This window comes from Protopterus annectens, chromosome 1.part1 (assembly GCF_019279795.1).
Source record: "Protopterus annectens isolate FY-2018-M chromosome 1.part1, PAN1.0, whole genome shotgun sequence".
NCBI lineage: Eukaryota > Metazoa > Chordata > Ceratodontiformes > Protopteridae > Protopterus > Protopterus annectens.
Window position 1 is genome coordinate 1,384,514,093 of NC_056726.1, and position 15,212 is coordinate 1,384,529,304.

A 15,212-nucleotide genomic window follows, 5' to 3' on the forward strand; every position below is an offset into this window, starting at 1 on the left:
GGTCCTGGCTTCGGCTCCCTCCTGCACTCCTTCTCATCTGGTCCTGGCTCCCCTCACCCGGCCCTCCGGGCAGCCTGCCTCAGCGCCTTTAGGAGTTCCAGTGGAACAGATTACAGCCCGTGAGGACTCCTCGGACAGCCCCCCCGAGGAGATTCCCCACAAGGCAAAGTGCAAAAGGAGGCACATAGACTCCCCTGAGAGTCTCACAGAAGATACGGACTTGGATGAAGGGGAAGGCTCCCGAGATCACCCCCTGAGGATGTCTCCTTTGGAGACATCATGGAAATGCTCAAAATCAGAGGTGGGTGGTCTGCCCCCAAGGCTTCCTCTGACGAGTCCGTATTCCTTGAGGCGTTCGAGGCAGGACCATCTACCTCTTGGGTGTCCCCTCCACCCGACCCCCTGGTGGATCTCATATCCTCTAGGGCTTGGAAGGAACCGGACACCGTAGAGCCGATCCCCAAGCGCCCAGACAAAATTTTGAGCCCCCCTGCAGAGAGATGACATTGGAGCAGAGGTCCCCCTGTGGATGCCATGATGGTGGCTGCAGCCACCAAGAAAGAGTTGGCTCAGGAGAGCCCCATGGTTCATCCTCCGTGCAAGGAATCTCGCGCGATGGACCGTCTTGGGAAGCGGGCCTTCAGTTCAGCGACCTTCTCTATGAGGGCCTTGAACTATATGGCACACGTTATTAGGATGCAGCGGGATCTAATTAAGGAATACGCTGCTTCCCCCCCCCGGGGTCCATGTCGGAGGGAGACAAGGATTTGTACTCTTCCCAAATGGCCACCCTCCGCTCTATCTCCAATACCTCTATGCGGCTATTGTCTCATGCTACAGAGGGAGCCGCTAGAGCAGGCGGAGTCGGGCTTGTCATGAGGAGACAGGCCTGGCTCCGTCACTGTGACTTCTCGGAAACCCTTTAAGGCGTCATTCGCGAATGCCCCTTTTGATGGTTCTGCACTGTTCGGCAAAACTGTTCGCGACACTCTTGTCCAGAGCGAGAAAGACGGGAAGACCTTGTCTGCCATCGAAGTCTGCTTCCCTGCGCCCCAGAGGTCCTTTTCCAAGAACCAAAAGGGTCAGAAGAAGATGTGGTTCCGAAAATCGCATCAATCTCCGTCTGCTCAGGACAACCAGTCCTCTCGTGGCAGAGGAGGACAGGGAGGACGCCGCCCCAGAGGCAGAGGGGGTCCGAGGAATTTTGGGTCCAGAGAACCTTTCTCTGAGAGGCCCACGCAGAACCCCTGAGGGGTTTCCCAACTGCTCCACTCTGGAGGCAGTCGGGGGGCATTTTTCGAAGCACCTGGCAAAATGGGAGTCCATAACAACAGATCGCTGGGTGCTTCGCATTATATCCAGAGGTTACCTAATTCCCTTCATAGCCAACCCCAGAATCAGAAGCCTTCCTGACGTCCCACCCAGTCAAAAGAAGGCGGCCGCTGCAGAAATTCAGCAGCTTCTACAAAAAAGAGCCATCCAGCCCATCCCCCCAGATCAAGTCGGATCAGGGTTTTACTCCAGGTTCTTTCTGGTGCCAAAAAAGACGGGGGACTTGAGGTCCATCCTCGACCTCTCTTTCCTAAACCTGGCGGTACCCAAACAAAAGTTCCGAATGGTCACGTTGCAATCCGTCCTCCCCTTATTGCGGGAGGACGACTGGATGTGCTCTATAGACCTCAAGGATGCGTACTATCATGTTCTAGTGGACAGGCGTTCCAGGAGGTTCCTCCGCTTCCGGCTTGGGAGCCAGTCACTTGCAATTCAGGGTCCACCCCTTCGGTCTCACCTCAGCCCCCAGGGTGTTCACCAAGGTCCTAGCGGTAGTAGCGGCCCACCTGAGACTCCAGGGAATTCAGGTCTTTCCATACCTGGACGACTGGCTCCTCACAGCCCCAACAAGGCATCTACTTTGTTCAGGCAGGGACTATTTTCTCGGTCTGGCTCCACTATTAGGATTAACCATCAACATGACCAAATCCTCTCTCATCCCTACACAGATGCTAGATTTTATAGGGGCAAGACTGGATTCCAGACAGATGCTTGCGTTCTTGACTCCAGATCGACTTCGGAACCTGATGTTACACGTGCAGGCCATTCTTCAACTGCAAACTCCTTCGGCGGAATTGATTCTGAGGGCCCTAGGATCTATGGCGGCTGCAATCCCTCGGCTGCCATTGGCCCTGTTGAACATGAGGGTTCTACAGTGGACCCTCCAGGTACAATGGTCCCTGTCTTGCAGCCCTCTGTCTCACCCCGTTTCCTTAAGCAAGGTTTGCAGAAAATCCCTCCTGTGGTGGCTCCAGTCTCCCAACCTCCACACGGGCCGTCCCTTCTCACTACCTCCACCAGTCAACACAGTGACCACGGACGCTTCTCGCCTGGGGTGGGGGCATTTTTCAGGCAGAACAGTCCAAGGCACTTGGAACGACGTAGAGACCTCTTTGCATATCAACGTCCTAGAGATGAGAGCGGTGCTTTTAACATTGCAAGCACTACACAACTCTCTTTCGGTAGGGACAATTGCGGTACAGACAGACAACATGTCGGTAGTCTGGTACATCAACAAACAGGGGGGAACCAGGTCTTACCCCCTTTGCCGCAAGGCCATGAGAGTATGGGAATGGGCGATTTCCACCAACCACTTTCTCATAGCAATGCACATTCCGGGACGGTCCAACATTTTAGCGGACAGGCTCAGTCGTACTATCCTGACTCCTTACGAGTGGTCTCTCAACCACCGAGTCGCAGAGCAAGTATTTGCCCGATGGGGGCGACCTTGTTGTGATCTTTTTGCCTCTCCTTCAAACACGAAATGCAACGATTACTTCGCTCTGATCCCTTCTCCGGGGAAGTCCCCGAGAGACTCTCTAGTTCATGCTTGGCCTCCCGGTCTGCTTTATGCTTACCCTCCTCTACCCCTGATGTTGAAATTGTTACAGAAAGCCAGGCAGCTGGGGAGCAGAATGATCCTCATTGCCCCATTCTGGCCTCGTCAGACGTGGTTCCCTTGCCTATGGTCTCACCTAGTGTATCCACCATGGATTCTGGATCCCATTCCGGATCTCATCTCTCATCCTCTCGGTCTTCCGACTCCGTACCTGGTCAACCTCAAGCTGACGGCTTGGTTGCTCCAGTTCCACTCCTCATAAGGACTCCTGGGATCTCATCACCGGTCAAAGCGATTCTTGTAGCAGCTCACAAGCCTTCCACCAAGAAGGTTTATCGGAGTAAGTGGAAACGCTTCACCATTTGGGCAAAACACCGTCATTTAGACCCTTTTACAGCCCCGATATCATTGTTTCTAGATTTTCTAACCTCTCTCTTTCACCAGGGGGCTAGTTCTTCCACAGTCAAGGTACAACTGGCAGCAATCTCATACTACCATGTGGGGCAAGAGTCTCGTCCTATTATCACTTCCAAACTGTGTAAGACCTTCCTCAAGGGTACCTTCCTCCTTAGGCCTCCAGTTAAAGAGGTGGTACCTCCATGGGATTTATTCTTAGTCTTGCAGGCCTTGACTGGTCCCCCATTCGAACCGGCTGCCACGGTTGATCTCAAATTTCTCTCTTGGAAGACAGCCTTTTTGGTGGCCATAACTTCAGCCAAAAGGGTATCGGAATTGCAAGCCCTTTGTGTCAAACCACCATATTTGGTTTTTCACCCGGATAGGGTTTACCTCAGAATCAACCCGTCTTTTCTACCTAAGGTATCTTCAGAAGCGAACATCAATCAATCCATCAATCTCCCAGTGTTTTTCCCCAACTTTCATAAAAAAGGAGAGCACAAGCTTCATTCCTTGGACGTACACAGACAATTACGTTTTTATATCCATAGAACTGCTGGCCATAGCCAATCCGATCAGTTGTTTATCTCCTTTGCCAAAAGTAATTTCGGAAAATCATTTTCTAAACTTTCTCTCTCTAGATGGATCTCGAGTTGTATTCTGTTAGCATGTCAGATTTCCCGGAGGCCTGCACCTCAAGGAGTCCGTGCTCATTCTACTAGGGCCGTTGCCACTTCTGCGGCCTTTCAAGCTAGGGTTCCACTGGATGACATTTGTTCCGCAGCCACTTGGGCTTCATGTCACACCTTTATCAGCCATTATAAAATAGATGTTGTTTCCCGAGGTAGAGCGTCCTTTGGCTCTGCGGTGCTCCGGAATATCCTTCCATGAAGGCCACCCAAGACTTAGGTAGCTGGGGACTCTGTCCCACAGGTTCCTGACAAATGAAGTTCCTACTTCAGATTAAGAAGTTATGTACTCACCATAACCTTCCATCTGAGTAGGTATCTTCATTTGTCTGCAACCACCCCCCCCTCCTTCCCCCTGACCGATTGGATCGCTCTTGTGTTATTAGCATATGTTCCCATTGGGGCACCTGTTATCTGTTGTGCTATGGGGCAAACTTGATCTGAGGTCAGTTAGGGCAGGCATGGGGATTATGGGTAAGGGGGAGGAGCTAGGAGCTCGGATCTGTGCTATGTTAGAAGTTGCCGGCTCAGATCCGAGATCGGATCCGTATCCCACAGGTTGCAGACAAATGAAGATACCTACTCAGATGGAACGTTATGGTGAGTACATAACTTCTTAATTTCTTGGCATTGAGCTTGAGCCCATGGCTCTGGCACCAAGCATCTGTTTCTGTAAGGCCCTTTTGTAGAGTATCCACATAATTTGGGGATTCAATAATGGCTCCCAGTTTGCAGTCATCTGCGAACTTTGTTATCCAGAGTCCCTTAGTGTTGGCCTGTACTTTAGAGAAGTAGATGCCAAACAAGAGCGGTCCCAGGACTGAACCCTGAGGTACTCCACTTGTCACTTGTCTGGAGCTGGATTTGGAATCGGCTACTTTTACAGTGTGGGTTCTATCAGTAAGCCAATTAACAACCCATTGGGTGACATAGGGATTAATGCCCAGCTTAGTAAGTTTATCTATGATTCCAGAGTGGGGGATGGTGTCAAAGGCCTTGGCAAGGTCTAGATAGGCTGTGTGGACCACCTTACCCTTGTCCATGGCTCTGGAGACTGATTCGAAGAAGTCAGTCAGGTTCAGGAGACAAGATCTGTCCTTCACGAACCCAAACTGGATGGGGTCCAGTGTTTGAAGGTTGTCAATGTCTTTGTTTATAAGTTCCATGATAATACGCTCCATGGCCTTGCAGATAAGGCTTGTCAGACTGATGGGACGGTAGTTTCCAGGATCCAAGGTGGATCCCCCCTTGTGGAGTGGGATAACTGTAGCTCTGCGCCACTCAGTGGGCACGAAACCTGAGGTGAGGCTATGATTAAACATGACACTTAGGTGAGGTGCCAGTTGATATTGTAGTTCATGTAGTACACAGCCCAGGATGTCATCTGGTCCCATGGATGCTGTATTCTTAGCTTTGGAGAGTGTGTTTTTTACCTGTGTGGCCGTTATTACTGGAATTTGGCAATCTTCCGGTATTGAGATGGGCCATTTAGGGGGTGAGAGGGGGGTGAAGTTGGCACTGAATCGATCTGCCAGGATATTGGCAATATCCTTGGGATCAGTATATTTAATGCCATTCTGTTTTAGCTCAGAGCAGATATGAGCATTGCCATTTAGATTCTTGACATAGTTATAGAATGCCTCGTGGTTGTCTTTGGAATCTTTGGCAATTTTATTTCCGTAACTAGCTTATATTAGGTATATTACTATCATGCTACAGGCTTTGGCATATTTCCCTTCAAGCCTTCTTTTTCAGTGGACATTAAAATTTATTTCTTTGAAAATTCTTTGGTGGCAGTCACGTTGGCAAGGAGGAGCTTGGAGTTGCATGCCTTGTCATGCAAACCTTCATATCTGTTTTTTCATAAAGATGGAGTATCTTGGAACAAACACCCACCACTTCCAGAAGACGGCCTTTGAAGCAAACCTTTTTTAAACCATGAATCTACCATTATTTTTCCAAAGTTCTCAAATGAAGTATACCTTACATTTGCTAGACATAGAGCATCAAAGTCTTATCAGCTATCAACTCTTCGTTGCCTTCTCAAAAATTAAATTGGCTCAAGGAGTTTCTGAAGTAACGCTGTCCAGGTAGCTTTCCAGCTGTGTTGTCTTTGTTTATTTTAAGATATGACTGCCTTACCTGGCAAACCAAAAGCTCATTGTACCAGAGCGGTGGCTACCTCCACTTTTTTATGGGTAGAGTTCCCATTGATGAGCTTTTATGCTGCAACTACCTATGTGTTGCACTATCAGTTGTAAGTACAATCCAGATCCTGTACATCCTTTGGCTCCATTATTCTCAGGTATATTCGTACTTGAAACCACATGGATATTGGATAGCTTGGGAATCTATCCCAATAGTTGAATCAGGCAAAAAAGACAACATCTGATAAGAAAGTGACGTATTCAAGATGAGACAGATCTAGCATTACTTTTTTTCATCTGGATCAGCATGCCTCCCTCCATTCCCCATCCTAATTTGTCATTCTTGGAGTCCCGGCTGAACTGTTGGATCTGACCAGGGGCCTTTTCTCTCTGTCAGCCTTTTTGTCACTGTCATTATCTACTGCATGTCCTATTTGTCAGACTGGGTGATCAGCTAAGCCTGTTTAATGTTTCCTGGTAATGCATTTCTAACTACTAGCAGGCAAATTTGATCTGAGGTAATCTTGGGACCAGAAAGAATTATAGGTAGGGGAGGAGTTGGCACCCTGGATTCAATCTTTTGAAAAAGCTGTAAGGTTTGATCCAATAACCCATAGTCGAACTGGATTAAACGAGACAGTGCAGAGCTAGCGTTGTGGTAAGTACATAACTTTTATTTTCCTAAGACTGTACACTTTTGTTTTATTTCTGCTGTTGACTGTGAAGTTTCATTTACTGCTTTACAAAATTCTCAAACACAGTACAAGAACAGGTATAATGCATATTTGGCAACACCTTTTTTTCTGATTAATTTGATTACAGGGGAAGTCTGATTTGAACACAGCATTGCCTATTCGGCAAACAGCATCCATATTCAAGCAGCCAGTTACCAAAGTTACAAATCATCCGAGTAATAATGTTAAATCGGATCCACAGAGAATAAGTGAGCAACCACGTCAGGTAAGAAATTGTGCCATACTTGTACTATATTTTTGTTTTTAATCCTGCTGCCTTTATATAGTGGTATAGTGTTAGTGCAATATTGAATTAGTAATAGTTCAAAGGGCGAGTAAACTGGCTACTTTAGATTGACCAGTCTGTTAGGTTTCTTAGTTTACCATCACATACTTTGAAGCTTAGTAAGAAAACACAGCAAGTCTTCTTGGTGGTATTTTGTGACTATACAAGTAACTTTCTGTACAAAACAGAGTTAAATGTACAGCATTAAGGATGTTGTTTCTCCAACTGTGTACATAAGTGGTTTAGAAAAGATGGATTACAGCATTGTCATGGTGAGGGTTGCAATACTAGCAAGCCGAGCAAAGTAGATTAGATTTCCCTAACTACAGCAGCAGTCTGCAGTGCTTCTTGAGGAATTCTCAATTTTATTTACAAACATGCCTTCGCTTTGCTGTAGCACCTACTTCCACTAGGTGCCACTTGATATACCTCCTATGCTCACAGAAAACATCTTTACAAATTGCCCAGACAACCTCATTGCATTCTTCCCAATGTTTTGGTCGCTGTACTTTGAGATACTAATGGATTGCAGAACTCCTCACTGTGTCTCAGAAAGTGTGCCCAGCTACCTTGTGAATAAGTGTCATTTTTGTCACTTGTAATAGTAATCCATCATTTAATTCACTTCCTAGAGCTTATGGCAAATGTAGCAATCCAAATTGACTGAGAAGTTGAGGTCTTCCTATGACTGAGTTTTCACTTTAACACCACAGTTCTTCAGTAACTGCATCCATTCCCTGCACCTTCATTTGAAAACAAGATCCCTAGATACAAAAGTTATTTCACCTGAGGTGGTAGTTCTTTCTCTTGCCTACAGACAGCAGTCTGCTGTTTTCAGGGAGTGACTCTCTAATTCCAGTTTGTAGGCACTGATTTTGATGCCAACCATTTCACACATCAGTGAACCTCTGCAGTGTGCAATGAAGACTAAGGACATCATCTGCAGGTAGCAGAGATGCAGCCCTCACATCCTGAAACTACTCTCTAGGCATTGGCTGCATTTTGATTTCCTGTGCATGAAATTCACAAATGGGAGGAGAGATGAGACACTGTTGGTAAGAGTCCTTTGCCTGCTTTGAGTGTGCATTATTTTAATACTGATAATGCACAAGTAGTTACCCTTTTTCTCACATGCAGGAACCAGATGGCTTGTTTGTTTCTTTGTTTACCATGAAAATCTGACTGGGTAATACCCATTTTCAGCGGAGGCCCGAGGAGAAAAATGGCATTTGCTTACATGCATTATACAAAGTTCCATAGGTTCATAGGTTGGTACTAGGCTATCGGTCCTAGGGCCTATGCAAGCCTAGCCATAACAATTCCCAATTCCGTGGATATTTCTTCCCACAATATTTACTTCTCTGGGCCCCTGTCTAGCAGGGCCACTGACATGATCCCTGGGGTGAATTTACTATCTCCCATCCAATCATCAAGGTTCCTTTTGAAGAGGGCCAATGAGGCGCTCTGCTTGACATGTATGGGCAGTCTATTCCAGAGTATGGGGAGTCTCTGGGTCAGGAACCTATCCCTCCAGCATGTTTTGTTCATTGTGATGACAAGGTTTAGATCCCTGGAGCGTGTGGCTCTGAGGTATTGGGATTTCTTTAAGTGGAGCATGTCCAACAGCTCAGGGTTTGACATGGCCCTCTATGTTAAGCAGAGATTGCCTCTGAGTAGACGATATGCCACAGAGTATAGCTGGAGTTTTTTTAGCATATGGCATCTGCTTTAGGCCTGTGATTCTTTTCGTGAGGTATTTCTGTGGCCTTTCCAGTCAGAGTAATTACTTTTCTATTTTCATTTATACACAAATAGTTATATTTATACATTCTAAGATTTTACAGAGGTGGAAGTTATTAAAGAGAAAGCACACCCATAGCTTAATGGATTGTATAGGAAGCAGTTATGTATAAAAAATGTTTTGTCATTTCAGTAAACTGCTGAGAGTATTATGTTTAAGGAGAGTATTTGGAGATTATCGTGCAGTGAACACAAAATTTTAACCTTGTGATGAGCATATACAGGACCAGGGTTGGTTAAGATGTTGTTTAAACAGTGGTTTAAAACTACTGAGTTTGTTGGATAGTTTTATTTGTGTGGGGATACTATTCCAGAATTTGCAATGTATTTGGAATAGAGTGAGTCTCCTGCAACATTATTTGACTTATTTGTAATTAATAAGAATTTGTTAATAGGACTGAGGTCCCTTGCTGAACAGTAGGATAGTAATAGGTTTTGTAGTGCAGGGCATTATTGTTTATGATGAATGAGTTTGTGTGCTGTAGGGAAGTTGTGCAATTCAAGCCAGTTTAATTACTTTAAGCTATGAAAATGGTGGATCCTGTGAGAGAGACCAGTGGCAAATTTAGCTATTTTATTGTAACAGGAAGCAAGTTTCTTTGAGTATTGTTTAAGTTTTAGGACAGGAGTGGCATATGAGAGAATTGGCAGTAAGAAGGTGGGTGGCTAGAGTTTTTCTTGCGGTATCTGTAAAGAATCCGCTTTTTCCTGTAAAGCGAGCATAGTTTTTGTTTAGATTTAATTGTTTGCAGTATATGGTGGTCATATTTGAGATTATCATCTATTATAATGACGTTTATTGTGAGTTTCAGTTTCATTGACAGTGTTATTCGCTGACTTTATGGTAAAAGATAGCTTTTTATTTGAAAATTGTTAGCTTAGTTTTCTTGGGGTTGAGTAGGAGGTTTGATTCTTTGAGCCAGGTTTCTACAGAGGAGAAAGATTTTTGAGTAATGACTTGGAGCTTATTTATTGCTGAGGCCACACATGTTAATTAATAAATTAATAAATTAAACTGACTAAACCCAAACTGACAGAATCTGTAAATGTGAACCTCACAAAATTATATCAGTGAGCCACTAATCACTTGAAATGTTGTAAAACTCTCTCCTATGGAAAGCATGAGAAATAAACATTTCACTATTTTCTATGTTGGATAACTAACTAGCAACCTATCCTGTGTGTATGTGACTTAAAATTGTACTTGCCTATATATATTAAAATGAATATGTGACTTGAAATTGTTCCTATCTATATATATTTAAAAATTTCCATTTTTGTAATTTCACTGTAATACTTTTTCACTGTAAATATACTAGTAATTAGTAATGTAGTTAAGTACATTTGGAGCTTTTCTCCCCGTGCCTCCGCTAAAAATGGACCTGTATCCAGTCAAACTTTCCCAGTTAACAAATGTAAAATAAAATAAATAAATGTTGAATTATCTGCATACCGAACTAAACTAGCATGAGTGGAAGTCACTAATAAATATATTAAATAGTAGAGTAGAGGATCTGGGATAGAGCCATGAGGGACACCTGTATTAACTGGTTGAAAGGATGAGTAGGTTTGTTGCCATTTAATGGCTTGTTACCTTCCAGATAGGTAACTAAGGAACCCACAACAAGGAGTATTGTAAAATTCTTATTGAGGGTAGTCAAATGAGCAGTTGCTGGTGTGAGACAGTATTGAATGTCTCTGACAAGTCTAAGAACATGATGGACATGAGCAGTCCATTGCTTCAATGTTGGTTTATTATACTGGTAAAATGTAGTGGAGCAGTATTGGTGCTGTGCTGGGACCTAAACCCATGTTTTGTTTGAGAGCTGGTTATTTGAGGTTGGGTATTACATCAGCTGCATATGGATGCATTTTGGAGGGGGGGGGTTGCTATCTGTCTGTAGTTATTAAACTCTGTAGATGTGCCGTCTTTGTGCAGTGGTAAGATGTTGGATTTTTTCCACAGTGATGGAATGTATCTTTCTGTGTGGACCTGTTAATTAGTATTGTCACAGGGAAGGCTATGACTTCTGCAGCAATTTTAGGTAGTCTGATGGTAGTTGGTCTACTGCTCTAGAAGTATTTTTTAGTTTAAGATTATTTAAGGTCTGCAAGAATATGTTAGTAAAGTGTTCTACAGCAATATCTAGCGACATTGTTATAAGTACGTTTCAGTTATATTTCTTTAGTGTTTCATTGAAAATGTCTTTGTATTTGATTATAGATAATATGTTTATCTGGGTTATGGTGAATTCACATAACATATGTTGGTTGATATGTGGTCACTTATGCTGAGAGGCAGCCTACTTTTGTCAGTTTGTATGGTTTGTTTGTAAGAATCCAACCTAATGTTGAGTGTCTCCCTGAAGTTGTATTGATTCTAGTAGGTGTGGTTATTAAATGTCTGAAGTTGTACTGGTTTATGGATTCAGTGAGGGTAGAGGACTTAAATATAGACTGGTAACTCAAAGTGTTATAGTTTCATGGTTAATTTGTTGGGATATCCAATACAGGATGCTTTCAGCAGTATCAGTTATTCCCTGGTGATATATAAATTGCAATTAAACATATAGTTTTCCTATTGCTGATTTTTAGGAGTGTTATTAGAAGTTCAGCACTGTTAAGTTTGGGTATTTCCTGGAATTAAGGTAATGGTTAAGGATTTTTTATAAATTGCTATACTACTTGCATGTTTGTTAGGTCTGTCATGCCTGAGTATATTGTATCTGGCGGGGGGGGGGGGTGATCTCATTGTACTTTATTTCTATTTTTTAACTAGGTGTCAGTAGCTATGACTACATCAGGAACGTGTGTGGCAAGATAAGCATGAATGTCATGGATTTAATTGCACATATGTCTTGGGTTCATATTTAGTAAGGTGAGTTTGGGTTCTGTTTTTTTGCTGAGATGAATTAGGTTATTGGTTTATTTTGGGGTTGGAAGTGGTGGTTTTATGAACAGTGGGACCTGGGTTGAGGTGGACATCTCTGTTAATTTTTTGAATAGATAATTTACAGAGGGAAGAGTATGACCAGTTATATTTTGGTCTTGGTGTGATATTTGATCGTAAATGTGGATGCTTACTTTTAAGGTATTTGTAGAAAATGAAGTCATTGATGGTTAGAAAGACAGGCTGGTACACAGCAGAGAACCTAGGATCAATTACTGTGTTAGCACTTCCCACAAGCAAAGCACATACCCCTCCAGTGTCTTTGCAAAGGCAGAAGTGATCCCATCTTTATGGTCAGGACAGAGTCATAAGCCTTCTTCATATGTAAAACACACATACAGATGATCCCTCCAGTGTCTCTGCAATGGTAAGGGTGATCCCTTCATTGTAGTGTGGAGAAGATGGACAGAAGTAATAATCTGCTGTTATGGGCAAGTTGGGAGTCAATATTTTGGCTTGCTTGGCGGATTACATTTTCTAATGAGGCTGGGTGAATTACACGTATACAATTCAAACACCTCAATTTATCCCACCTTTTAAAAATGGAAACCACTGTCCCAATTTGTCAAGCCAGAAGCACTGTTCCACCCTTCTGCTGAGCATTAAAAAGGTGTATTAACCATGACACCCAGCAGTATCCATCATCTTCATCATTTATTGCAATGTCTTATCCACTCTTGCTGTATTCTTTCCTAGGTGGAACTATTTTAATCCTCTATAAAAATAGATATTACCTACCTCAAAAGAGGTCTTGTTCTCCTGATTCATCTGTTTCTCAAAATGCTCCTTCCACTTTTTGATAGTTTATACTCAGAAAATGTATACCTTTTCTATTTGTAGAAATGTAAACCTGAATAAATTATGCCTCCTCTTTCTAATCAAAAATGCACAATTTAATTTCCCCTCATAGTTTTAGCTTCTGCTGTACTGTGTAAGTAGCGTAGACATTGTTTGTACATGTAATGGGTCTCATTCAACTATTTTATGTTCTATAGAATATAAGAAAGTGGAAGCCTCTCAGAAGCAAGGATAGTCAATAAGTCTGACTGTTTACAAATTGTAACCCCCTCTTTCCCACCCTGGCAGTCATTTAGGTTTTCTCTAAAGTCTAGATCTATATTTCTGTCTTTGGCAACAGATCTGGAAGTGATCATCAGGAGCACTGCAAGTAGAGGGAGTCCCTGCCCCCTTTTCCAGGGATTCCTCCTCCTCCATCAGATCCTCTTTACTTGTCAAGAATGTTTCTGGTGTCAAAGAATGAAGCTTCATAGAGACCAATCCTAATTATTTACCTTCTAACCAGTTTGTGAAAGTCCCAGACTTCTAAATGCTATCCTTTACATCCTGTTATACCCTCTTTAACTTTTTTGTTAACTCTGGATTTAAATGGTGCTTATCACATCCCTGTAGCCACAGATTTCAAACATTCTTTAAGGTTTCCTGAGTCTAGATTATGCTTTCAGTTCTTTGCATTATCCTTTGGTTTATCCAATTCTATAGCTCCAGTTATACTCTGTTGCAAACTTCAAGTTATTCATGTTTTGACTTGTTTTCGTAGAATCATTTTTTGAGAGTGTAGGGGATCTCTCACTTGGGTAAGACATCTCCTTCGCAGACTGGGTTTCCAGGAGAAAATTGAAAGGTCTTGTCTTGCTCCCTATAACAGGATAGTATTCCTGGGGTCTTCTGGAAGCTTCAATTCAAAGAGCTTTTCTTCCTCAGGAAAAATAATTTATATCTAGATCTATCCCTGAGTTTTTCCACTTAGTCCAGTACTTAAGCAGGGTGATTCCTCTGTATATTCTGATTTATGGCATCTATGATTCTTGATTTGTCTAGCCACACTGTACATGAGGGAGGTTCAGGGATACCTAAAATATGCATGGTCCCAACATCACCACCACCTGACTTTTCAAATTCCAGTTTTGGGACTTGTAAAGAGAACTGCTTTGGGGCAAGTAGTTATATCTGAATCCAAGTCTCCCATCCCACTCCAGTACAGTCTTAACAACAGATGCCCCAAGACTTTGGTTGGGGAGATGTAAGCCTTTCGGGTAAAAGTGGAGGTTAAGTTTACTTGCAAAGCTGTACTTTGCCAAACATCTAGTGAATGCTGACTCTAACCGTTCTGACAAAGAAATGGAAAGCTTTTAATAAGTTTGGGAAAAGGGGTTTTTCTTCTGTTTCATTTTCAGAATTCTAAACTGCTAGACTCGTATCCTAATGTTTCTGCTGGCGTTTTTTGAGAATATGTAAAAGTTAACAGCAACACTTTACTTCAAAGATTAAAGCATCGGTGAAGTCTTTAATAGCTTTTTTCTCACATGTAACCGAGCACTTTTTAAAGTATTCATGTTACTTTGCTGATGCTGTATCCAGAGCAACTGCTACTGGATCATTTATGAAAAACTTTGCTTCCTTATATTTTCAAAACTAACTTAACAGAAAATGTGAAGGCTGGAATGATGAATTCTCCCCATGACAAAGAAGTATTGTTTGGCTATTCTGCTATGGAGGTTTTAAGATTTACTGACATAGGGAAGTAAATTCATGGTGGCTGCTTAATTTTCCTCCTATGCAGAACATTTTTTTTTCAGAAAACAAAATAGCCTTAGCAAGGTAGAAGTAGGCAAACTTTTAGAAAGCAATGTCTGGAAGTCTGAGAGAAAGGGAGCCTCCCAGAACCAAGCACAGACCAGAAAGTCAGAATGACTATCTGCCCCTCCTATTCTGACAAACTATTAAATATTTAAGTATATGCCTGCATTTCCTCTCTTTCAATGCTTTCTCATGTGAAAATGTTTTTGAAAGGAGTGTTGCATAAGAAGCCTTCATGAAATCAAATGGCTTCACATTGGTATCTTAATTTTGTGTTCAAGAAGCTAACACTTGCTTCATTTGAACCAGCTTGGCTGACTTGAGGTTCTTAAAATGGAAAATGGTTTTATTGCTTGCCGTGACTTCTGCAAGAAGGGTATCATGAGTTGTAAGGTCTTATTGTGGGTTAGTCTTATATAGTTTTCCACAGAGACATTTACTTGAGAAATAATCATTCTTTTATGCCTAAAGTGGTATTCAGGTTTACTTTAATCCAAGCTGTCCATTTCCTGTTTTCTTTCCTGAACCCAAGAATGTGGGGGAGAGGATATTTCATATCTTGCATGTCTACAGACAATTTTGATAGTGTCTTAACAGAAGAAAAACTTTCAGAACTTCTGATCAGTTATTTTATTGTGAAGGGAAGAAGGGACAGTTTCCAAATGGATTTTACCTTTTCATGTTCCCACCACAACAAAGATATTCTAGGCATGATCAAGGCA

At 42.8% G+C, this 15,212-nt stretch overlaps 1 protein-coding gene across 1 annotated transcript in view; it reads left to right on the forward strand.

The window, feature by feature from the left end:
• Positions 1–15,212, forward strand: part of LOC122810582 (methyl-CpG-binding domain protein 2-like) — a gene marked incomplete at its 3' end in the record, with an annotated part of 395,833 nt that overhangs the window by 192,141 nt on the left and 188,480 nt on the right. The window contains 1 exon segment of the mRNA XM_044082163.1: positions 6,945–7,082. Coding sequence (XP_043938098.1) covers positions 6,945–7,082 — 138 coding nt within the window.